Source organism: Pristiophorus japonicus, chromosome 11 (genome assembly GCF_044704955.1).
Source record: "Pristiophorus japonicus isolate sPriJap1 chromosome 11, sPriJap1.hap1, whole genome shotgun sequence".
Classification (NCBI taxonomy): Eukaryota; Metazoa; Chordata; class Chondrichthyes; family Pristiophoridae; genus Pristiophorus; species Pristiophorus japonicus.
The window spans coordinates 198,226,313-198,253,390 of record NC_091987.1 but is presented as its reverse complement, the minus strand read 5'-3'; the positions used below and the strand labels follow the sequence as shown (position 1 = coordinate 198,253,390).

The 27,078-nt window shown below is 42.5% G+C and overlaps 1 protein-coding gene across 10 annotated transcripts in view; it reads right to left on the bottom strand.

The window, feature by feature from the left end:
- Positions 1-27,078, bottom strand: part of LOC139276426 (neural cell adhesion molecule 1-like) — a 632,849-nt gene that overhangs the window by 181,223 nt on the left and 424,548 nt on the right. For 4 of the 10 annotated variants that reach the window (XM_070894397.1, XM_070894399.1, XM_070894398.1 and 1 more), the window contains exons 8-10: positions 24,634-24,776; positions 13,038-13,100; positions 12,845-12,874 (exon numbers count right to left, since the gene is read on the bottom strand). In XM_070894397.1, coding sequence (XP_070750498.1) covers positions 12,845-12,874; positions 13,038-13,100; positions 24,634-24,776 — 236 coding nt within the window. The remainder of the gene's footprint in view (positions 1-12,844; positions 12,875-13,037; positions 13,101-24,633; positions 24,777-27,078) is intronic. The other 6 variants (XM_070894401.1, XM_070894404.1, XM_070894396.1 and 3 more) reach the window with 3 other exon arrangements.

Here is a 27,078-nt window from a genome sequence, read left to right as displayed (position 1 = left end):
TGGGCTTGGTGCTTTAGGTGCAGCATTCCTTCTATTTTTTATTTGTTAATTAATTGCTTATTACTTTTTGAGCTTGATGCAAATGTACTGCTTTGTTTAGTGCTTGGTTCTTTAAATGTATTTCTGCTTCTTTAATGTTGCTGTGAAGGTGTTTAGTGCTTTGCAAGGTCCCCTTCCCCCCGCCCCCATCTCTGACTGCCTGCGCTGATTTCTTAATTCATCGCAAGGTTTTTCTGAACATACAAGAGTGCCCACTTACGCTGGCCTATGTTAGTTTGGAGTAACTTTTGGCTGGCTAAACTTGCTTAAATGGCCAAAACAGGCATAAGTGGCTGGTAACGCCCCCTTTTGGAAAAAAAAACTAAACTAAATAAAACCTAACTAACTCACTTACACTGTCACAAATTAAATGGCCAGAATTGCAACTAAATGATACTCCAGAAAAGTCAAGTTGCTCCAAAAAAAATGAAGCAACTCCTGGGGAAATTTGGGCCCAAGGGTAGCAATCAATGTACACATGTCAAGACCTTCCTGTAGGGGGTATGGAGAGAAGGCAGGGGTGGGGTACTGAGGTTGCATGATCAGCCATGATCATATTGAATGGCGGTGCAGGCTTGAAGGGCCGAATGGCCTGCTCCTGCACCTATTTTCTATGTTTCTATGCATTCTTTCTGTCTTGTAGGTATGTATACTAGCCAGTCTGGGATATGCATATTCACTGCAACTTTTGCTGGCAGTAAGCAATCTTAACCCTATGTGTACTGAGATTAACAAGAACAAACATCCAATAGATATCCATCATAGACAGAAATTATTTATTCTGGTCACAGTGTCAGGCTGATCACGTGGCACCCCCACTCCCTGGTGGTCCAGATAGGTCCCTTTTTCTTCTGCAGAGTCGGCAGCGTGGGCCTTTCCCTTTAAGTGAGGGAGGGCCCTTCCCTTTAAGTGAGGGAGGGCCCCACGGATGCGGCAGCACTGCTGAGGCGTCCGTCCCGTTAGCGTTAAAAAAAATCCACGCACAGGCACCTTCCACCCCCTCAAATTGGAGATCAGGACTGGAACATCGGGTCCTTCTTTGAAACATCTGTGAACTCTTGTGGAAGCAAGTCATCCTCGTTCGAGGGACTGCCGATGATGATTAATCTGGTCACAGCACTCAACTATCAGTTATTGGGCACAATCACAGTTAAGTGCGTAAAGAAGCCAGATACTACTTCTATAAGTAACAAAGTGGGGCTACCACTGCCAGGGTGGATTAGAAAAAAAAGTCATCCTTGACTTTTTGATGGATGAAATGATGCTGAGGCACATCCAAATCTTTGGTAGTGGATTTAATGTTGTCAACCCAAGTTTTAATTGGGAGGCTTTGGATAAGATCATGTAATGGCTGATTGCAACATAAGGTACTGGGACAGCTTGCAGGAGGTGTAGAAACATTTTAATGATCGGAAGAAATCAGCTCAGGGGAACAATACAGCTAACCATGCAGCCAAGGCAGCCAAAGGAGGATTTCAGGATTTGTGTGGCTGAATTCTTCTGTTTTGGAGGCCTAGAGGATACTGGCACTTCCCCACATTGTTTCACTTATTCACTCTGCTTATAACAAGAAAAGAAAATCTGTAGATAGTGTACCAAGCAACATTATTCATTGAGTGATCAAAGTAATCCTCTGTCAGTACTCATCTGTGGTCAATTTAATTTGAGGATTTTATCATCAGACAAGTTGACCTCACTGTCTCCACAGAAGAAGCCAGATTAACTGAAACCCAGGGACACGCAGCACACCAAACCAAACATCTCCGCTATTTTTAAAAATTCATTCACGGGATATGGCGCTCGCTGAGAAAGCCAGCATTTATTTCCCGTCCTTACTTGCCCTGGAGAAGGTGGTGGTGAGCTGCCTTCTTGATAACTGAGTGGCTTGCTGGGCCATCAGAGGGCAGTTAAGAGCCATTGCTGTGGGTCTGGAGTCACATAGGCCAGACCGGGTAAGGATGGCAGATTTCCTTCACAAACTGAACTAGGTGGGTTTTTATGGCATTGTGGTAAATACATGGTCACCATTACTGGTACTAGTTTTTATTTTAAATTCCAGATCGACTCAATTTAAATTTCCCTGCTGCTGGGATGGGATTGGAACTCTAATCTCTCGATCATTAGTCCAGGCCTCTGGATTACTAGTCCCGTAACATAACCACAATGCTACCGTTCCTGATACTAGTGCAGCAAGTGCCAATACACAAATTATGGCACTTGCATTTACTGATCCTTTCCAAAATACTACAGCAAGGGCACTTCCAGTGCAACCAAAACAATTGGAGAGTACACCGAGTCTTATTTACCAGAGATCTCAGCTGAATTGGAGGAGGTGGGTCCACAGATTACTGAGTATGGATTCAGAGCATAGCTGTTGTAGAAACATAGAAAAGAAGTGCAGGAGTAGGCCACTCGAGCCTGTACCACCATTCAATATGATTATGGCTGATCATGCACTTCAGTACCCCATTCCTGCTTTCTCTCCATACCCCTTGATCCCTTTAGCCGTAAGTGTCACATCTAACTCCCTTTTGAATATATCTAATGAACTAACCTCAACAACTCTCTGCGGTAGGGAATTCCACAGGTTCACAACTCTGAGTGAAGAAGTTTCTCCTCATCTCAGTCCTAAATGGCTTACCCCTTATCCTTAGACTTTGACCCCTGGTTCTGTACTCAGATGAAGAAATATGCTGTGACTGATCTGCAATGCTGCTGCTCAGAAATTGAACAGCTGCTCAGGCTCAATTTTGACATGCTGGTCCCCTATACAAGGATTCTTTGGATCAACACTGCACAACTGCTCCACAGCGATTCAATTACTGAAATCTTTGTTTTAGGAAAACAACAATGTGCTTGCTGACAAGCGTACTTATGAGTGCTTGGCTGTATTGATGGCGATGGGAGGTTGAAGAATGTCATCATCAGCTATAGTTACAATTGATAATCATGGTTTGCCAAAAGCCAGCAGTGCAGTTGGTCATGTTGCAAATCTAACTGGGAATCGATGTCTTGTTCAGGAGCAGTCAGTTTTCACCTGGAGGGCATTTTGCTTAGCATTGGAGACTGCCTGCATTTTGAGAGAATATAAGCTCTAATGGTTGATGTATGCGATTAGATTTACTGATGACATGTGCTTTCCATATCCTTCCAAGCAAACCCCTGGGAAAACCAGCAGCACAAAACTCTCAAGATTTCTGGCAAAATGAATGAACCCTGCCAGCTTTCCAGAACAGTTCATCAGTCACGTGTTGAATGCAGGGGACACAGTGCTCTGATTAATGCTAGCAAAATCACCTCCAGCACCTGGAATAACCCAGAGTCAGGAAAGTGATTGTCGCAGTCAATTTCACATCCATAAGCAGAACACGTGAGGCACTAAAGCCCCATCGCTCACAATCTTATTGGCAAAACTATCATATTCTAAGTGAGCCTGAAGCACCTTCTACACTGCTACTCCAGCACACCCAGAACATTCAGCTGTGCCTGGTAATCCCTTTTCTTGGCGATAATGTCTTTGTTCTCCTCCTCTTCCACTGGCCCATCACTCCTTCCATTTTTGCAATGCCCAGTGCCATAACATCTATTTTGTGTGGTCACAAGGTCTACTTTCTTCAGGTGCAATGTTTGACTGTTTTGCTGGATATCATGAAGCTTATGTATTGTTTGACACTAACATTAGTTATTTCAATTGATTGGATTGAGCCCATTAATTGGCTCAATTGGTGTCTTAAGTCTACTGGCATAAACTCTGAGCACATCAAAGTTGACACTTCAGGACAGTACTGAGGAAGTCCTACATTACTGGAGGTTCTATCTTTTGTTGACACATTAAACCACACTTCTGGCTACCTGCATGGGCGAAATGATCCCATAGCACTATTCAAGTACAGCAGGGAGTTCTCCCAGTATCCAAGCCAACACTCATCTCTCAACCAATACCACCAAAAACATATTCATCTGCTGTTTGTGGAACCTTGACCAAACACCAATATTAAACCAGTGCCTTTGCATTGAGGTGAACAATAGAGAGAAACAAAGACCATGACAAACAAGTCAATAAATGTCTACGAACAATTTTGGGCATTCACTGGCCAGAGGCAACCAATAATAAAGAACCATGGGGAAAACACAGGGCAGGAGAGAACAGAGTTGCAAATAAGATGAAGAAAATGGAGTTGGATTGCGTATACCCTCAGAAATTCCCGAACTTGTGTCACAAGACAGTTGTTGAAATGGAACCCTCAAGGAAAAGGAGGACCAGGCAGACGAATAAAGAGTTGCTGCAGAACTGTGATGCTGAATTTAAAGAGCAGTCGACACATGGGACCAGTTGCCCAAAACAGAATTCAGTGGCAAAGCACAATACAAGACCTATAATCCGCAAGGTCTAATACGACTGAATGATGCTTTACTCAAATTGGCCGCTGTGTTTGCTGCATAATAAAAGTAACTGCTCTCCAAAACAAATCCTTTCTTTGTAAAACATATTGGAAAAATGTAAGGCATTGCATAAATGCAAATTCTTCCTTCTCCTTCTAATGCTGTAAATGTTATCAAAAAAATAGAAATTGATATTAACATATAGACACACTTTTATGTCAAATCTCCTATTTTCCTATGTCAGCATCAATATTGCCAACATTCAGAAAAAAACCTACCAATATCCCTTGGCATCCTCATTTTGTTGTCATCTGATGAAAAACATATTTATTATACAAGAAAAAGAACTTTTGACTGCAGATTTTTTAAGCGTTGTAAGCTCAGTAGTACTCTTCAAGAATCAGCAAAGGCTGAACATAAGAAATAAGGGCAGGAGTTCGGCCCCTCGAGCCTGCTCCGCCATTCAATGAGATCATGGCTGATCTATTATCTCAACTCGTCTTTCCTGCACTATCCCCATATCGCTGGATTCCCTTAATATCTAATGGACAGGTACAATTACTCAAAATTCCCTTCAATGGCACTCTGAACAGCAAAAGTCTTGCTGCTCGAGGCGTCACTCTAAATTCATCCAGGGGCAAAAAATCTGGGCGAAACCTCAGCCGCTGACCCCACCAAAGTTCACAAGGTCCACAGGAAGGTCCTTAACTAGCGTGCCAATGACAGCTGTCCATGTCACATCTAGAGCACCTGCCTCCCTCAACAGACCCCCACTGTGTTGTAAATTGCTGGTTCTGCGATTCCAGGATCTCCCGCCCAAGAGAGATAAGGTCGCCACTTAACAAATAGACCTTGCAAGGAGAGATTTTCTTTTTCCTAACAGGTGCCAGCTGAATTTTCAGCCTTTCGGGCACAATCCTAGTGGAGTTACAGCAGGTGTGCGCCAGAAGAGCCACCAATTTTCAGACCACCTAGAGTCCATTAACTGTCTATTAATAAATATCAACAGCAAAATTAGGAGTGAAATGCTGCCAATGTTGTGTTGCAAATCTGAATGTAATTGAGGAGTAAAACATTCTTGAATTATTCGGTTTGTTTGTATGACAAGCTGAATTCCGCAGTCTCAGATTTTCTACAACTGAATGATTTTAATCAGTGTGCTCTGTGACCTTGGCTCTTCTTAAAATAGCTTTTTTTTTTACCTCGGTGACATTTTGCATTCCACCTTAATGAATTATTAAAGAGACACGACTCCTATTCGACAACAATGAATATTTCAAATGATACTCGACCTGTGTCTGTTTGTCTTTTGCATCAGTGTTTCCAGCACAGATCTAATACCATGGCAGCAGTGAAATCTATCTCGTGTCCTTACATAGGGACATCTACTTAAAGATGACATTATCAAACCCTGGCAATCATTTAACTGCATTCCTTTCTGGGCCGAATTAACTATCCTTGTACCGATGCATAAAGCCACTGTTCTGGAGATCGCAGTTGAAACAGTTGAGGCAATCTTTGTGGGGGAGGAAGGAGGAAATATGCATCACACTGCACTAAAAGACAACCTGACAGCAGAAACACAGAACAGTAATCAAAGCAAACTAATTAAAGAAACTGGCTATCAAATATTCCCTCCAAACATCTTACTGTAGATCAATGAAAAACAACTTACATTTATTTCACTGCATCATCCTATAAAATAACCTGTTCAAACAAATTATTTTGGGGTATCAGTTTACAAGGTTACCATTTGCATGACTATTGTAGCAGTTTAAGTTGAGGTTGAATTTAATGGTCACCAATCACCAATTCAGCTAATTATTCAGCAGTAAATTCAATTCCGAAATCTTACCTATTTCAACAGTTCAAATTCCTATATCACCAGTTGTATGAACTGACAAATTTATTTCAATCTGCTACATGCCTATTTCTTTTTAATACATGCCATATTCCCTAGTTTAAATCATAAAGATGCAATACAACTTTAATCAACACTAAATACATTTCTCAATACAGCCACGTCTTCCAACATGTGCAACAAACCTATTTACATTTTTGCAGTGCAACGCAGCACTTCAATGTTCGGGAGGGAACATTGGGAAACATTCGTAACTGCCGCATTTTTGTGCAAGAGTGAAGACAACCTCCACCTGAATAAAGAAACAAAAGCATGGTTCGTAGAGCTGGATTTCCGGCTTTGCCGTTTGCGGGGCGGGAAAATTCCCACCTGATTAACGTTTGAGCTGTGTGGAGTAACTTTTGCCATTTTGGGCACGACGCCGCAGTGCAAAGGAAGGCGCGGCGCAACAACGGGAACCTCGCCAACTAAAGTGCGGGGCCGGGAGCGCTCAGAGAGGGGCCTTGGAAGGGTGGGGGAGGGGGGGGAAATTCACAAAATCATTCAAAAAGCATTGTCAACACCCCCACAACACAAATCGCTACAAAAAAAAAAGAACACACACTGGAACTGACCTTTTTAGCAGTTTATCTACCTCACCGCCGCTGGCAGGGCTGGACCGCTGTGTTTTCCCTGGTGGTCATCGCGGGGCGCGCTTCGGGACGCACGGGTCGGGTGAGAGTCCAAACTACTGCCGGTGTCGCAAGGAGAGCTGTTGCACACCCGGCGGTGCTTCTAAGCGCTGCCGCAAAACCCGACCGGAGGATCGCGCCCGGACGAAAAAGACCTCACCGCTCCATTTTTCGCCGCAGAGGGTCAAAACCCAGAGCGCAAACGACACGAAAATCCAGCCCGTAGAATAAAACAGCAGCACACATTAACAAAAGATTCCAGCATCTGCAAGAGCTACACGGAGTAGGATGAGTGGGCAACGGGAACTTATACTTATTATCTGTGTATGAATTGCCAATAATGGATTGACATTGAGCAGAAGACAACTCTGGATGAAGAATTAATAAAATAAACCATTAAGCCAATTGAAAATACAAAATTGAACAAGTATATAAAAACTATTCAACTAACTCAGAATGTATATACGTAAAATGTTAGCTTACCTACTATACATCTGCCCATATTTTTTTCCCTTTCCTCCTTTCTTTTTACAATCCCCCGTTTTCTCTTTCCCATGGCAGCTGGTGATGATTCCGCCATTCACACCCCAGCTAGACGCATCATTTGTTTCTTAACTTGTGCCATTACAGCACATTTTTGGCCAACATCACTTTTGTCTCTCTAATCTCTCCTACCTTCCACCCTACCTCAGACCTTCCCTATTGTTCTTTCCTCCCTTCCCTCTTTCTCTGCCCCTGCACTTACTTAAAAATCTGTTACATCTCGAACTTTTCCAGTTCTGACGAAGGGTCACAGACATGAAAGGGTAACTCTGTTTCTCTCCACAGATGCTGCCTGACCCGCTGAGATTTCCAGCATTTTTTTGTTTTTACTACTACAGGTGCCACGTCCCGAATTCGGAATTCCCAAAACCGGAATTGTCAGAAAACCGGCCATTTTTGAGGTGGCCAAGATGGCGACATTGGGCATCGAGGGACTAGGAAACCGGTAAAAATGCAGGACCGGAGAACCGAGGACGGTGAGGACCGGAGGATCGGCGGGCAGCGAGGAGCGGAGGGTCGGCGGGCGATGAGAAGCGGAGGGTCAGTGGGTGGCGAGGAGCACCGAGGTCCGAAATCCAGTACAACCCAAAAACTGGCACGGACTCGGTCCCGAGGTTGCCGGATTTCCGACGTTGTACTGTAAACATCTTCCTTGTTCTTTGAAAGAAGCTTAGCTTCAAAAGCGATAGCAATTCTTGCCAGCACATGAACGAAAATCACTGCTGATTTTCTCCATGCGATATGAAATTCATATTTGTATGCAGAGATTGAACAAATGAGGAATAACATTATAATCCTCACTACATTATTTGGCAAAATAAATACAACACATTTCACTCAGGGACAGTTATGTGTTTGGCCTTAAAATTTCTGCCAGAGGCTTTCCGAGGATGGATACCTCCAACCTGAAAAATATCGACAAACTTACCTGGTGGTCCGGGAGGTTTGGAGACTTGCGGTCCTAGGGCTCTATGCGTAGGCCTGCGTAGAGGCCCACGTATCCCAGGGACGTAGGCGCTTCGCACACATCCCTGGGGTCACGTGGGACGGCCACCCAATCAAAGTAGGGTATTCCCATTCATACTTGTAGTGAGCTCCGTATAGAAACATAGAAAAATAGGTGCCGGAATAGGCCATTCGGCCCTTCGAGCCTGCACTGCCATTCAATAAGATCATGGCTGATCATTCCTTCAGTACCCCTTTCCTGCTTTCTCACCATACCCCTTGATCCCCTTCACCGTAAGAGCCATATCTAACTCCCTCTTGAAAATATCCAGTGAACTGGCATCAACAACTCTCTGCGGCAGGGAATTCCACAGGTTAACAACTCTGAGTGAAGAAGTTTCTCCTCATCTCAGTCCTAAATGGCCTACCCCTTATCCTAAGACTATGTCCCCTGGTTCTGGACTTCCCCAACATCGGGAACATTCTTCCCGCATCTAACCTGTCCAGTCCCATCAGAATCTTATATCTTTCTATGAGATCCCCTCTCATCCTTCTAAACTCCAGTGAATAAAGGCCCAGTTGATCCAGTCTCTTCTCATATGACAGCCCAGCCATCCCTGGAATCAGTCTGGTGAACCTTCGCTGCACTCCCTCAATAGCAAGAACGTCCTTCTTCAGACTAGGAGACCAAAATTGAACACAATATTCCAGGTGAGGCCTCACTAAGGCCCTGTACAACTGCAGTAATTCAGTTCTATATTCAAATCCCCTAGCTATGAAGGCCAACATACCATTTGTCTTCTTCACCACCTGCTGTACCTGCGTGCCCACTTTCAGTTACTGATGAACCATGACACCCAGGTCTCGTTGCACCTCCCCTTTTCCTAGTCTGCCGCCATTCAGATAATATTCTGCCTTCGTGTTTTTGCCCCCAAAATGGATAACCTCACATTTATCCACATTATACTGCATCTGCCATGCATTTGCCCACTCACCTAACCTGTCCAAGTCACCCTGCAGCCTCTTAGCGTCCTCCTCACAGCTCACACCGCCACCCAGTTTAGTGTCATCTGCAAACTTGGAGATATGACACTCTATTCCTTCATCCAAACCATTGATGTATATTGTAAAGAGCTGGGGTCCCAGCACTGAGCCCTGCAGCACTCCACTAGTCACTGCCTGCCATTCTGAAAAGGACCCGTTTATTCCGACTCTCTGCTTCCTGTCTGCCAACCAGTTCCCTATCCACATCAGTATATTACCCCCAATACCATGTGCTTTGACTTTGCACAACAATCTCTTGTGCGGTACCTTGTCAAAAGCCTTCTGAAAGTCCAAATACACCACATCCACTGGTTCTCCCTTGTCCACACTGCTAGTTACATCCTCAAAAAATTCCAGAAGATCCGTCAAGCATGATTTCCCTTTCATAAATCCATTCTGACTTGATCCGATTCTGTCACCGCTTTCCAAATGCGCTGCTATTTTGTCCTTCATGATCAACTCCAACACCTTCCCCACCACCGATGTCAAGCTAACCGGTCTATAATTACCCATTTTCACTCTCCCTCCTTTTTTTTTTAAAAGTGGTGTTACATTAGCTACCCTCCAGTCCATGGGAACTGATCCAGAGTTGATAGACTGTTGGAAAATGATCATCAATGCATCCACAATTACTAGGGCCACTTCCTTGAGCACTCTGGGATCATCGTAAGTATGAATGGGAATACCCAAAAAATACATACTTAAAATAATTTTTTTTAAAATATCACATTTAAAATGAATCAAAATGGAATTTAATTATTTAAAACAAAATATTAATTGTTTAAAAAATAAATGTACATATTTTAAAGAGTGTAAAATAAACGTACCTTATTTCATAGGTTCTTAAATGTTTGAATTATTGAAAAAAAAAATTTCTGTCCTTTAAAAGTCTTACACTGATAAAAGCAGGCCTTACCCCTGCTTTTATTTGTAAGAATTTTACAAGCATTCGCTGGGCAGAAGTTGGGCAAATGGCCCAACTCTCCGCCCATGGAGGCCCTTTCATTCCAGATGTTGACAGATCGCAAGTTTTAGGTTTAGGTGCATGCGCAGTGCATTCCTAAACCGGATCTTGCAGGGCCCCTACAGGCACGTGCATACCTTGTCCGCGTCCATCGGGACCGCGAATTCAGGGCCATTATTTCAAAAAGTGTGCAAAACAAGTAAAGGGATGGCGTTTAAGGAGTGTCGTAGAAGTTTGCATTCCTTTATTCAAATTTTGTTTCCAATTTACAGAATCTAATAAGTACTGTTTGCTGAATTCTACAATGGCTGCTTCTCTACAGGGTCATACTCTCAATAACACATCACACCAGCCACAAATAGCCAAATGGTGACTGTACAATATTGCAGGGTAGCCTTAAGACATTAAGCCGCTCTGAATGGCCACAATCTAGAGCTAGTTTAAATTTCTGATCAGTGTGGCAAGCATTTTAATGTCTCAGTTATGCCGATGTCACTGTGGCAACTTGATGTAGTTAAACTATACAATGTCATTGACAGTTTGAGCAACTTGAGCAGTCATCATTGAGTATACCTGGGATGGTAAAGTGTCAGCATCTGTCCACTGTGGTTGACCTGGCAAGCTCATAATTAAGGGCTTTATTAGTACTGAAAATGATTAACTTTAAAAAGAAAAGTTCATAACACTTACCAGGATAAGATGATTCTATTGAAGTGGCGACTCTTTGATTCAGAAAATCATTGTATTGCACAATTTTATTTTGGCAAATGAGTACTCTTTTGGGGACTATGTAGGTGCTGTTTGTTGAAGATTTTCATGAACTCCATTTGTAATTGAAATCCACATTTGAATACATTGATACACTTCCTATAGTCCTTTGTATAGCTCAGCACTTTAGAAAATGTGATTTTTTGGGGCGGGGGGCAAGCTGGTCCAAGCTTTTCAATGGCCCTCTTCTGTGGGCAAAGCTTACTCAGTGCCAAAAAAATGTGTTTGAACATTATGTACTGTTTCACTAAAATATGATTGCCTGTGTGACTTCTCTTTTCCTTTGCCTCTGTGCTAAACATCATACTCATTCACAAAGGTCAAGTCGTTGATATCTGCTTGCTGAAGTGGTAAATTTGAATAAACTCAACTCACACCTGATTAAATGTCTTAATTTATGGCCAGCGATAAATTAAGATGCAGTGGACCCACATATTAAAGTGCTAAATGAATCATGCTGTCATCACAAGAAAATTGCTCAAACTGCCTTTAGACTTGACACTCTGAATGCCAGCTCAGTGCAGTTTGAAGGCAGTATTGTGTACTGCGGTACCAACACACCGTGTTATGGAATGGCAGACACAGATTATAGCACTGGTGATTCCCAACCTCAGGCACATTGCTGCACAGAGGATACCATGCAGAAGCTTATGTTTTCTTCTAAGCACAGAAGTAAATTAGTGGCCCAATTACCTTCTATCACTCTCGTGCGCCCACCTCTTAAAGAGTCAGTTATACAGTCAACTCTATCTGCCTTTACAGCTGCATAATACCTGGATAGCCTTCAACTAGTTCTCGGAAATGATTTTCTAAAATCGCGAGTGAATTTGCTTTAAAAAAAAGTGCATAATCCCATAAATATATTAACTAAACACTGAAGGTTTACCATTTTCACACAATATGGTACAACTTTCAAAATGCCGTTTCTATAATTAAAATTAAACATTTTAAGATCAGTAAACTAAGAGAATACTATGAGCAGACCTAGCCTTGTATGGTGGCTAGTTATTTGATCATTTTTAAACCCGATATTTATTGTATGTAATCATCATCATAGGCAGTCCCTCGGAATCGAGGAAGACTTGCTTCCACTCCTGAAGTGAGTTCTTTGGTGGCTGATACATAAAAAACACACACACACACACTATTTCAACAGAAAGCTCAGAGATAGAATAAGTGAAATGTTCTAAATTAATTTATTTCTCTTAATAGTTTGTATCGGCGTTTCTAAAAGTAACCCAATGCAGGAGAAGAGAGTGAGGAGTTTCAAAACAAAATCTGAAAAGTCCTTGAATTGATGAATGTACAACCCAGTCAGCAATTAACCGTATGATTTTAATAATAATCAACATCTTTAAACTGCTTTAGAAATAATGGCACCAAAATAATATCAGCACCACCTCATTTTCTGTCAAAATATATGAGCCTTGCAGCAACTGTGAAGAATACAAAGGTCAGCCTGAAATTTTAAACTTTCAATTCTGTAAATGCTATCCATTAGTAAACCTCATCTCGGTTATAATCTGCAGGGTTAGTTTGGTTAATTTTGTGACTTTTTAAAAACTTGCTCTCTGTGCTAGTGCTTGTTAAGAGTTAGAGAGTTTGGCTACAGATAAGTAGCCATACCTTTAGCGTCACGGGCCGTGTCCATGAATCCTGGAGGAAACAAACATGAAACACAAGTACTTTAGATATATGTTAACATAATGAACATGCACAGCCAGCTACAGTTGTTACATTTAAAGATGCTTTGTTCAGGCTATAAAGGCTATGCAAATACAGTGGAACCTCATTACTAAAAAAGGTGATAAATCCTCACCACAATGTTTTTTTCCTTGGGTCTTGGCGGAAATTCCATTAAGGTCAGTAAAGATGCCCAAACCTTGGAAGATAAATAGTGTGTGCAATAACCAGACTCAACTGTAGTAATAATAGTTATTTTTAAACATATGAAATTCAGTTAGTATTTAAAAATTGATTTTATAGAATTTTACAACAAGGATAATTTTTAAATGGTGAGAAACTAAGCTGCTTCCACAATTGTTAAACTTTGTCCCATATTCTGCACATCCTTTGATGTGAACTTTATTCCTCGGTTCCTCCGTAAAACTGTATCATGGGACGGATAATGTGACCCGAGTGCAGTGTCGTTAAGCAGAAGCTAGGTGGACCTGTCCAGAAATGGGCGGACATTACTGGGTAATGCAAGATCAGACCTTTTGCATAATTTACTGCCGTTCCTTTCACTGATGTGCTGGGAGTACCAGGAATGCAGCATCAGGTGTCAGCAGCCTGTGAAAGGCTGTTGGTTGCCAGTTGCTTGGAGAAGGGGGTCAAGTGAGGCAGGAAGGCTGGTATCAGACACTGGGGGCACTGGTGCGAGTGGTGCCAGCATGAAAAGGCAGAGGTGTCTGGTTTTTGGTTTTATATTTACAGACTGCCTCTCCTTCAGCACCCATACCCAATATAAAGGGAAGCGAGCAGGGAAGTGGAGTTGAGGCCAAGATTAGGTCAGCCATGATGTCATTGAATGGCAGAACAGGCTCAAGGGGCCAAATGGCCTACACCTTCTCCTACTTCTTCTGTTCTTATATAAAAGAAAGTTGGAGGCTGAATGAGTTGAGCACACAACAGATTCCTAGCCCAGTGCTAGCATGCTGGGACTGGGCTAGGAATCCCAGCATGCTGTGCATCTCGGACATTTTGTAGGCCTCAGGCCTCCTGGGCAGCAGCATAGTGGGCATTCACCATACCCATCATTTACGCACAAAATGAAAAATGAAGTTTTCTGGCACCAACAAGCATTAGCTAAAAATGACAGAATCCACTAAAATTATTTAACAGCTTCTTTTGGTTTTGGTAATCAAACTAGACGAGGAAAAGTGCTTCTCCCAATGTTGACCCAGTTTTACACTCTGGGAAGGCTAGTGGTCAAGGTCGCAGTGATAAACACTTCAAATCTTTTTGTGCTAATGTGGACACCAGAGGGGATAAGAACAGTGAAGGTTGAAACTTGTTTCAAGTCAGGGGTTCTAATGAGTTAGATTGTTTTAAAAAACACACCCTAGGTGACGACTTGTCCAGCCAATGCGTTCTGTTAGTGGAAAGCAAACAGACATGCACTGCCACCTAGACCAATGCTTGAAGATTTTCTATTGGGAGCAACAGGATAAAAATAGCTTTGTGTTTCACCAACTGATTTCCTTTCAGTGCTGCTGGCAGAGAATCTGCTGTCGCCCACTCTTGGGAAAAGCAGACCAGATTACTTTCACTGACCTAATTTAGGGGCTATAATAAACAAGCTATTGAAATCATTGCGATCTCAGCATTTTATGAGAAGGCTAAAGCTGAGCAACACATTCATAATATCAGACTATTATCTTCCTTGGCATTTAACGTAGTGCCACTTGCCACCACACAAAAGGATGGGGGTAATTTTCACTTGTGCGGGAGTGAGGAAATTTGGACAGGGTGTATAATAGGCAGCCAATCCGCTACAGCCAGTTTACCACCCCCCAACTCAAGTGGAAATTACCCCTCTCCCCAGGGATTATCTGAGTTTAGAAGGTGGTGGTGCGGTCTCTTCATGACAATACATGTGAAAATACATGAATAAAAAATGCTGCATTATAGGTGCTCACTGCACTTGACTGGTGCAGGGCCTCTCATTGCTGAAGTGTGCCATTCCCATTAATTGTTTCTGTCACTGTGCAACATCTGTCAGATGTTTGTGTGGGTGGAGATTCAAAACGGAAATAAAACCGCTCCTATTTCCCCAAGAACTGGCAGGATTTGGTAGAATTTAACAGGCTGCGATCAAAAATCACCGGAATGCAGACAAGTGAAATGAGCAAATACTGAAGTGAGCAATTTCATTAGTGGCAATGAAAATACGTCAACCAATCACAATGCACCCGCAATAATGAACCTTTAATGCTTCTCGAGCAGCTAACTAGCCAGGCAAACAGTATAAATATCAAAAAGATTGTCCATCCAGCTGTTTAATTCCTGCAAAGCACTGCTTCTGTTTTTCCTGACAGTGACAGCCCTGACTCTCCTATTCAAGAAAGGTTTGGTGTGCAGGAATAATGATTTATCATCAAACTATTTTTACGTACCATATTTTTTTATATTTTAATTTTTACGCTACATCATTTACTATCTAACAAATCAGACACTTGCATGTGAGTAAAAGTTAATTAGTGGTGACAACTTTAGGAGGTATGGTACGATTGCAAATTAAAATAGAGCTTCATAGAGCTTGGAAATGTTTTAATTTACTGCTATGCTGGTTAAATGACATAAGAGCACAAGAAATGGGAGCAGGAGTGGGCCATACATGAGCCTGCTCTGCCATTCAATATGATCATGGCTTATCCTCAACCTCAACTCCATTTTCCCGCCTGATCCCCATATCCTTTAATTCGCTCAGTGCCCAAAGATCTATTGATCTCAATCTTGAATATACTCAATGACTGCGCTTCCATAGCCCTCTGGAGTAGAGAATTCCAAAGATTCACAACTCTCAGTGAAGAAATTTCTCATCTCGGTCCTAAATGGTCAACCCCTTATCCTGAGACTATGTTCTAGACTCCCCAGCCAGGGGAAACAGCCCCTCAGCATCTACCCTGTCAAGCACTCCAAGAATTTTATACTTTTCATTCTTCTAAATTCCCAAGAATATAGGCCCATTCTACTCAATCTCTCCTCAAAGGGCAGCTCTCTCTTCCCAGGAATCAATCTAGTGAATCTTCATTGCACCCCCTTTCTTGGGTAAAGAGACCAAACTGTACTCCAGGTGTGGTCTCACCAAAGCCCTATCTAATTGCAGCAAGACTTCCTTACTCTTATACACCAACCCCCTTGCAATAAAAGCTAACATTCCATTTGCCTTCCTAATTGCTTGCTGTACTTGCATGTTAACTTTGTGATTCATGTGGAAGAGCACCCAAATCCCTCTGAATTTACTAGTCTATCATCTTTTAAAATAATATTCTTTTTTTCCATTCATCCTACTAAAATGGATAATTTCACACTTCCCCACATTGTACTCCACCTGCCACCTTCTTGCCCAATCACTTAACCGGTCTATATTTCTTTGCAGCCTCCTTGTGACCTCACAGCTTACTTACTCACCTAGCTTTGTATCATCAGCAAACTTGAATATATTACACGCGGTCCCTTCATCTAAGTCATTGATATAGATTGTAAATAGCTGAGACCCAAACACTGATCCTTGCGATACTGCACTACACCCTGCCATCCTAAAATTGTCCCATTTATTCCTACTCTCTTATCTGTCCATTAACCATCCTCAATCCCATATTACCCCCAATCCCATGAGCCCTAAACCTTTATCTTTTGACCCTATCTCTTCTATTGATGGACATCAGACTTTAACATACGAACCATGATCAAAGCACTAGAGAGCCTAGCAGAGAGCAGGACTTGGTTCACGGGTCTCAATCCCAGTAAGGCAGCATTCTTAACAAACCTTAAAATAATATTTTTCCCAACTATTTTTTTTAAGCAAAGAAGTACTTCACCTAATTGTCTATCCAATTTAGTAAAATGTATTTTCACCAGTAACTAGTTTTGTGTCAATGTCTAGATCATAAAATTAATTTAACTTTTAAAAGTAGTAAGATGTCAGACTGACAAATTGAATTAGGTACATTAAGCTGTTAGACATCAAGGTTTAAAGCCTTGTGTTTGGGGCTTGAAACCTGGCTGTGCCAAGGATTCCTCGAAGCAAATGTTATCAATCGAGTGAGTGATGCCAAAGAAAGTGGCAGACATAAAGCTCAGTCAGAATGTAAACCACAGCTATTTTCTGTTCTGGGCAGCAAGGCCCTGATTTACAAAGTGAAGCTCATTACAGGTGGCATTTAAGTTTTTAAACCAGAAATAATATATCAGGGTTATATAATATACTGTTCTGATATCCAATAGTAAGGTTTTGTCCTAGCTTATCAGGTAAGAATGGATCACTTGATACTGTTTGAAAAACAAATTAAATGTTGGGGTTGATTGTAACTTCACCGGGCCAGTCAATGAAAAGGCATTGTGTACCACCAGTTTCCTGCCTGATGGGGAAAGTTAAAATCTACTTTCCTTTGAGTTACTTTTATTATTGCTGCAGCAGAGGGTATGGTTAAGTTAGTGCCACACTTAATTAATGTAAAATACCCAGAGGAACAATAAACCGTCTGAGTTTATTGGGAGTACCGTCGCCACACGGACTGCAGCGGTTCAAGGCAGCAGCTCATCACCATCTTCTCAAGGGCAATTAGGGATGGGTAATAAATGCCAGCCTTGCCAGTGACTCACACATCCCATGAATGAATAAAAAAAAAATGGGGCAGTAAGCAGAACACTAACCTGAGAGTTCCACCAATTAACATCTGATGAAAGGAGAGAAGCAATTAATGGTAACGTCACATTATAGCACAGAACAGCTCCACAGCAAACATTCTAAGGTAGATTTAACTCCACCTCCAGCGATAACTAAACAGACATGGTCCTCCCAAGTCAGGAAAGTCAAGTGTAAGAGCCAGATGAGACCATTATTACACATTTCTACAATGTTTCCTAATGTGGTGGAAAGTGTGGATTTAGTTTGTTTGCAAATTTTAAACTTGCAAACCTACCTTGATATTTTTGACTTTAACCTGGAAGTTCTGATGTACAAAATCAGCCCTTCCTGTTTTTTTAGTGGAGATTTTAGTAGCTATTCCTCTGTTATAATAGCAGGCAAAGGAATATGAAGTGAACAGAAGTCTTCATACGACAATGGCACACAACACAACATCCAGGTTTCAGTTCTTTGACTATTCTCCCGACAGGAAGCCACAAGTTGGTTAATAAATGACCAAACAAATTGTTTTTGGATTCCATCAAATCCTCCAGTCAAAATGTAAACTTCTATCTGTTACAGGGAAGATTTCCTCTGTTCCCTCTTTGTGGCAAAATCATAAACCCATTCTTTACAAGGGATTTTATGATTTTGCTACAAGTCGCAGCTTACCTTTCATCAAATTCTTAATAGCACTCCTATTCCAATAGGGCTTTTCTATCATTATAAGATTTTGACACCAAAATATACTAGATGGCAAGTTAAGAATTCTTAAGAAGAAATCACTATTTCCTGCAACGAGAATAACCTAGTTTCTACAGCATTCTAAGAACATATGAAGGACAGAGGCATACAACCAGGAAAGTACAAAGGCAGTTTTGTGAAATAAACTGCAACCAAATGTAATAATCTCAGGGTCTGTACAAGGGAAACAAAAACAGCAGCGACAAAGAAGAAAACAGCAGATACGAGCCAAAAAAAGAGCACAACAAGAAAATACCGAGGTCACAGAAGACAGAAAATGAGAAAACATGGGGCTCAAGTTTCGGACCCCCGTTAGAACGGCACACATCAAAGAGGCCCGCTTAATTTGTAGAACTGAAAAAGCGTCAAATACGTACCTCGCGATTCTGCGATATTTGTCGGGCCGTTTCCAGCCCGGCACGGCGCAGCAGGAGCTGCTGGGGACAGAGTTACAGCCCTGCACCAAACATAGTGCTGGCAGTTGCGCGCGAGCGTAGTGGAGGCTACGCGCATGCGCAGTAGCTCATGGCCCTCCCAGCACGTCCTGTCTCCAGGCGACGACCCTATCCCTGGCCGAAGGCACGTCGCCCCTATCCCAGGCCGAGTGGCCTGACAGTACTTACCTCTTCCACGGCAGCCCGCTCGGCATCTCCTGGGGGCAGGCCCTGCCCGAACTTCTCGCCGGCGGCTAGGCCTGACCCCCCGGCATCTCGCTGGGGGCGGGTCCCGCCCAAAGTGGCGTCCTCGGTGGCGGCGGTGCCCGCCCGAAGTCCTGGTCGGTGGTCCATCGTCTGCTGTGGGTGGGCTCCGCCCAGAGTCCTCGGCATTGGGCCCTGCCCGAAGTCCTGGTCGGCGGTCCGTCGTCTGCTGTGGGTGGGCTCCGCCCAGAGTCCTCGGCATCGGCGGCGGCAGAACCCGCCCCAAGTCCTCGGCTTTTGATGATGGCTCTTTATTTGTAAAAGTGAAGTGTTTAATGCTTGTAAACTTCCCTTCCCCCCGCCCCCACATCTCTCGTTCTCTACGCCTAATTTATAAAGTGTAGGCAAGGTCTTTCTAAGCGTACGAAAATCTACACTTACTCCATTCTAAGTTAGTTTGGAGTAAGTTTTCGCTGCCTAAACTTGCAAAACAGGCGTAAGTGGCTGGTAACGCCCACTTTTGGAAAAAAAAACTGCTCTAAAACGAAACTATTCTAACTCACTAGAATTGGAGCAAACTAAATGCCAAGAATTGCAATTTCTAAGATACTCCATTCTAAACTAGTTGCTCCAAAAAAAATAGGAGCAACTCAGGCCGAAACTTGAGCCCATGGTATGAGCGAAAACAGAAAGTTAGAAATATTTTTCCATAACCTCAGATTTAAAGAATTCCTGTGTACAAGGAGTGAAAAAGCAAGTGAAATACAAATAAGGATTTCTTTATAATCTTTCTGGCCACATTAGGACTGGCGCTCATACCACAAATACACAGGACAATATACAGTGATATGTGGATAATTTATATGATATGTTTGATGACAATATGAGAACATTCATTTCACAACTCATTACACTATCACGATACTGTGGAACCCTTTTTCACTATTGGATTCAAGCAGATACAAGCATGGATGATAGCATCAAATAGTGCACATGATCGCTTAATGACTAAACAGTCAGATGAACAGGAACACCAAGCAACAAAAAAAAGTGATGAAAGACATGCTTGGGTTGCCTCATTTGCCTCAACAATATTTGTCATGGAATGAAATCAAAATATTTTTTGATTTTAGCCTAGTAGAAGGCAAACAATGAACCAGAGTGTAGGAGTGCGCAAGGGAAGCGGAGCGAGTGTGTATCGCTTATATAATACCACTTATTCTTAACTAGCCTTTCTCAGTCCTTGGAGACTCAGCTCAGGTGTTGATGGGACTGGATGTGGTTTTACTGACTGTCTGCAGTGGGAATGATGCACAGTTTGCAGTCCAAGTGGTCTGAAGCAACACATCATTCTGACAGCTTCCTTTTCTCTTGCTTGTAAAAGCAAACGTGAAAATGGGTCGCCATTTTCTGAAATTGGACTTGTCCATTCCCAGCTTCAGCTAACAACTGAAGTACCGTCATCAGCCAAGCTGGCTAAAAGATCACAAGAGGACTTTTAAAAAAAAATGGAAATTATTAGCATTTTGCCAAGATGCTGTCAAAAGTTAGACCTGATCTGCGTCTGTATGGGACTTTATTGCCGTCAATCCAACATGTTGGATAATAGAACACTTACATTACTGTAGCTTTTTCCAAGTCTCATTGATCCAGTTTAAGGAAGTGATTCAGTGGACTAAAAATATTCTGCATGTTCAAGATTTTTAAACAGATAAATGCACTACTGTCTATTGTTCTACTTCTGACTTCTCTTTGGAGAATTCATTAGAATCGGAATTAATAAAGGAATTCTGGCATGTTTAAAATCATCAGCGTATTGTAGCATTGCATGTTCTCATTAAAGTTCCACCTAAAGCCGTCAAGCAACTTCCCCAAATGACAGCGTGCTCCTGAACAAGCTCAGAATGTATTGGATTGAATGGCCTTGGGCCTAAACACTTCAGAAGCGTTATTTTAGGAAGAGCTATGGACTGGAAAGGACTAATTAAGTGCCTAGGAATGACAATAATGGCAGTTAAATGTGATCCAATGACAAATCCAATGTGGAAACAATAAGGAGACATTTCACAAATGTAAGAGATTTTAGGTAACTACAAAAACTCCGCTAATATATATATATATATATATATATAAAAGCAAAATACTGCGGATGTTGGAAATCCGAAATAAAAACAGAAAATGCTGGAAATACTCAGCAGGTCAGGCAGCATTTGTGGAGAGAGAAACAGAGTTAATGTTTCAAGTCGATGATCCTTCATCAGAAGCGGATCTGATCAAATTTTCATCGCCCTGAAACATTAACTCTGTTTCTCTTTCCACAGTTGCTGCCTGACCTGCTGAGTATTTCCAGCATTTTCTGTTTTTACTACACTATATATAAAGCCCATTGACCCAATATTAGTTTGTGAATTCAACTTCACACCAAATGCATTGAGGCCGACTTCTCCACTGGGCCCTACCATTAGATTCACAAGTCAAACCTCCTGTCTTTCGTCACAGATAAACATCCAAGTTTCTGTTCGGTATACTACTTTCCAAAGCCGTTCATTGTCAAAGTGTCTTCCACGACAACCGTTATTGTTCCAGGAAAATTACTTGCAGCTGGCACTTTTCCAAAATAGAAGCTATTAACATTTGGATCAGCGCCCACTGCATACCAAAGTAGGACATTTTTCTACATGTGCTCGTATTTTAATTACACTTTACATTAATTATGTAAAAGGCATGCTAATTTTATTGGTGGAAGCAGGCCTGTGCAGACGCAGGAAGCACACGGTTCACCAGAGTGACGCTGTGCATTACACTAGTTTTATCAAGTTGATATCAGGCACTTGTGAATTTTTGAATAATTAGGTTTCTCAGGCATTCCACTTTCAGTTTTTATCATCTGTATCATTCAGGTTAATTAAAACTTAAAATTAATGAAATCCAAATGCAGTAATGGTAAACATATAATTACAGCGATGATTCTTTATTAAATCATTCTAAGCGGTTTGTCTTGGCTTACATGAATTATTAAGATTTAAAATACAAAACAGTTTTAATGAAATGGAGGAACTCATGTGCCAATGAAGTTGCATGGTGGGATAACAACATATGAACAGTTAGCAAGTTTCCCTGAAATCCCTCGCTCCTGAAGGCTAAAATAGTGAGGAGAGGGGCCTTACCCTTACATGATTTCAGCAAATGCTCATACATTAGTATCCTGGGAGTCATTTCAAGCTCTGTATTTGGCCGGAGTTTTCCCCAGCTGGCGGGTTGGAGGCAGGGGGGGCCTCCGAGGTGGGCGGGAAACCCAGGAGGCCGTGTTTCCCCCAGGCCCTGCTGACTTTAACGACACGGCCTGATTTGAATGCGAGGCCTCGGATTCACGGCCACAGCCAGCCAGCTTGAGAGGCTGGCTGTAGGCGGGTAGGCCTCAGAAGCCAGGGACTGGTCTGGGCGAGGGATTGTCAATCGGCAGGGGTCGGGAGGGCGGAGAGCAGTGGCAAGGGTCGGTAATCGGGAGGGGGAAGAGAACACCGGCAGGGGTCGGGGATCGGGAGGGGGAAGAGAACATCGGCAGGGGTTGGGATTGGCAGAGGTCGGGATTGGCAGAGGTCGGTAATCGGGAGGGGGAGAAAACACCGGCAAGGGTTGGGGATCGGGAGGGGCGAGGGATCGCTGATGGGTGGGAGTGATTTGCCCAGGGATCGGCAGGGGTCGGGGATCATGCCAGGGATCGCTGATAGGGGGGGGGTAGTTTGTCCAGTGGTCGCCGGGGGGGGGAGGGGGCGGTGTCATCGTTGATGGGGGAGGCCTGGGAAGGTGGCGTGGGGGTGGGGTCGGGACCCTGGATCCAGGAGGTAGGAATAAAGCCACTTACCCCCCCACCTCTGGTTAACTGTCGGGTTTCCCGAACTGTGTGAAATCTGCTTCCATTCTGTTAAACACAAAATGGAGGGAGAAAAAAGTGGCTTTTGGCCTCATTATAATATTTTAATTGAGAGCGGGTAGGTCGCACACCCCAGCCCCGCCCAACTTCCAAAAAAAAACGGAAGTGGGTATATGCTGGGGGTGGGGTCAGGTCAGGGATCACATTTTAACACTTTAACTGCCCTCCAACCGTTTTTATAGGGAAAAATTCTGGCCACAGTCTGAGAAAGCTATGGATTTTTGTGGCCCAGATTTGGAAATGCTGAAGGTATCTCTTCCTGCTTTTGTCTAAAAGACTGCACAAAGATAATTGCAGATTTAGATTACAAAATATGAAATTACAATTAAAGGACAATTAGGGGCAAATAACTGCTCTAGACCTGCTGGGTGTAGCTAAATCATAAAAGGTTCTTTACAAATGGATTTACTGCAACTAGTGCACAGCGCATATCTTTACGCTACATATATTTTTTATGTTCATCTACAAGGCCAAAACACATGCCATGCTGACACGTTCCACAAGATAACATGTCAGGATACATATTACTTTCCAGTTCTTTATCATTTAGTCTGATGAGATGGGGCCCCAATCCAGAATATCACCATATAAGTAATTACATGGGTTAAAAGGTTTCACACACAAAATAAGCAATCTGGTGAGGATGGGTGACGTATGCATGCATCATCCTTTTTTATAATAGACATCCCTGCATGCTGTTTAATGGCACATGGGTATGTAAACTGGTTACAAAATGGGATAGAGTGAAGTTTTGTAATCAACTGAAGATGCCCCTTTTCCAGCATATGGGAATGTTCATTATGAGCATTTATGAATAAAGTATTGCAACAGCACAGCATGTTGTGAGAACGTGAGTTTACACCATGCATTAACATCCACTCTCACACAATGGAATCACAAGGGTTCTATAGTCTACTAACATGATGGATCACAGCCTTAATGAAAGGGGCTTGATTTCCAAATACTTTTCATAGCATCATCAGAGCACACATTGAACAGGGAGCACAATTGTCGTGATGACTGCCATTGCTGATTGTATGCCATTATTCAATCTTTATCTCTCCCTCATGCTACGTTGCACAAAGTTTTTAATTGCAGAAATAAAATGATCTTGCTACTTTTCAAAGATAGTGTACCGTGAGAAGTAAGCATATTGTTTTTGCACATTAGTGGGCTTTGTTTCCCCTCCTAATTGGGTAACCTGCTAATGTAGCCAACATATTTGCCACCCCACCAGCAAATGGCACAATAACGTATGTAGCCCCCCTGAAGACTGAATCAATAAATGCATTGCATGGTTTGGTATTGAGCCCGACAGTCCAGAAAGTGCCAGGTTCAATCACCAGTCTCTGTATGAGCTCAGATGATCTCTGCTGGAGCAGCAATTCCAGTGCCACAATCAGTCTCAGCACCAATGGATGTGTGTCGGTACTGGATGAGAGCGGCATCGGTAAAGAAATATTTGTAAATCTGCCTGTGGATTCTAAGCAGATGTGAGCTACATTTCAGCTCCTTAAAATCCTCCTCAGGACAGGCAAGCAATAAAATCATGCACAGCTTAACCACAAGCTTGGAGGCAGGCAAGAGACAGCGAGCGGACTGCTAATGGTGCTTGGTCTGTGTGAGTAAGTGGATACGAGTAATGGCATACAGCCGATGAAGGTTGTGCTCATCTCCATTCGGGTGAAGGTGGTACAAGTTCATCCACATTTGGGTCAAGCTAGATTTCATTTAATTTTTCTACCTGCTCTCCATCCCTGTAAGTGTGGGTGCCTTTTGTCCAGATGATGGTTGGGGTGGGGTCACCCTTAGCCTCGCAGGTCAATGTAATCTGTTCTTCAAGCTCTACTGCAGTCTTGTTTTCTACGTACGTGATTTCAGGCTTCACTAAAATCAAAAATAATTTGAAATTCTGGTTAATGACACGGCAGGCACCAATTAACAGCGAGTTGTCGTAAGCTGACTGAAATTGTACTTAGCCATTACGACGCTTCAGTGATTCAGGGGCTGCATTGAAGGCCAAACTGCCAACAAAAGCAATGTGACTTTAACTAAAATTGCCCCAATCTGGATCACCCTTTGCAGTGTCTGATCCAGAAATTGGTGCGTACGGCTCCATTACTGGTGAACCAATTGTCCCCAAGGGGATTAACCTTTAAACACAGCTCTTTAAAAAAATGAAAATCGCAACTACATTTTATAGTTGACATATCTAATTGCGGAAATTCTCGGAGTATGCAGTTATGAAGTGAAACAATTAGGCTATCATGTTCAGAAGCTTTTAAGTAAATGTGAATCATTATTCGGGGGGGGAGGGGTGCACTTACAATGTTAAAAGCTTCTTGATGTGAACTTTAATAATATTTATTAAAACTTCCTTGATGTTAGGATAAATATACATTTTTAGCTCCCTTCTGCACTGTCCTTTTAAATCAATTAGAGGCCATCACAAGTGGTCAGCTGGCGTCAGGCATGGAGTTTTTCCATTTCTTAAGATTGTCAGCTAAGGTTCGCCTTTGAGTCAGAAGGTTGTGGGTTCAAGTCCCACTCCAGGGATTTGAGCACAAGAATCTAGGCTGACACTCCCAGTGCAGTGCTGAGGGAGTGCTGCACTGTTGGAGGTTCCTTCTTTTGGATGAGACGTTAAACCAAGGCTCTCTTAGGTGAATGTTAAAGATTCCAGGGCACTATTTTGAAGAAGGGCAGGGGAGTTATCCCCGGTGTCCTGGTCAATATTTATCCCTCAACCACCATCACTAAAAAACAGATTATCTGGTCATTATCACATTGCTCTTTGTGGGAGATTGCTGTGCGCAAATTGGTTGCCGCGTTTCCCACATTATAACAGTGACTGCACTCCAAAGATACTTCATTGGCTGTAAAGCGTTTGGGACGTCCCGAGGTCATGAAAGGCGCTATATAAATGCAAGTCTTTCTTTTTTCATTCTTTAATGCTGGCTTGATGTGGCCAGTCATTAAAAACTCAACTTCAGTGGTGACACAAAATGAACAGCAACCCATTATAGACCCAACCCGAAGTCAATGGAAAGAAAAAAAATCGGGAAGTGTGACTAACAGGTGGCTGATCTGCTTTGCGACACAGCCAAAGTTGAATTTCACCCATTCTGTATCTTAACTTGACTCATCTCAGCCAAGGTGCCACATGATTGCAGTGATATTGCTTCAAAAGTATGTGATTAGAGTAAAGAGCTTTGAATGCTATCCTGAAAAATGTAAAATGTGTCGATTTTGGAGAAGGCCAGGATCAGGAAGTGGAGGAGGAACTATAAACTATCAGCAGTATACAGATCCTCCACTTCATAACCGGGCGATGCTGCCACCTTCTCCATAGGTGGAAGATTAAAGCATCCACATCAGGCGACTGTGGAGCTCCTAATCAGACCCTGGAGCACATCATTGAGGGAATTTTGCAGAAACCTACAAGATACCCACGCTGTTACACCGGAAACTTTGGCCTGGATATCCAACTTAGATACTGACATTTGATTTGTGTTGCTACTACCACACGAAAGACGACGGCAAGAAATGTCTCCAAGGTGGTGCAGCCCTGGGGTAAGAACTAATATATTTTCTAACATTTCGGGGATGATTAATAATAAATGTAGAGATAAATTGTCAGATGTCGTACTCGCATGCATTGAGTAGCACATATTGGGATGTCGGGGCGAGATCATTACACCTGATTCATAGTCGCACAATGTTCCACCCTTCAAAATGAATTCCATTATTAATTAAAATTAACGGTTGAAATTATGCAGGACACAAGTACTGAGCTCCGCACCTGAATTCGTGATTTGCGCCCCAGTTGTGCCAAGCTCTGTATGGGGAGCATTAAATCATAAAATTTACCCCAAGGCTGAATTCCATGTTCTTCTCCATAACATACCCTCTTCTGTAATGGGTGATGAATGTTACAGGCTACCAACAGATGTCAGGTTCCACTATATCATTGAAATATATTCCAATTATTTTTTTTTTTAAATCCCTCTAGCAAACTGCTTTCTAAGCAAAACTATCTGCGGTTAAAGCAATGCTGTCTTAAGATAAAATATTTGGCAAACGTTTTTTCGTGGCGAGTGACCCAGTTATTTTTGACACGATGATTCATAACACGGGTGACACGGCCATCAGTTTGAATGAAATTTATATCAGATGTGCTTGCAAAAAT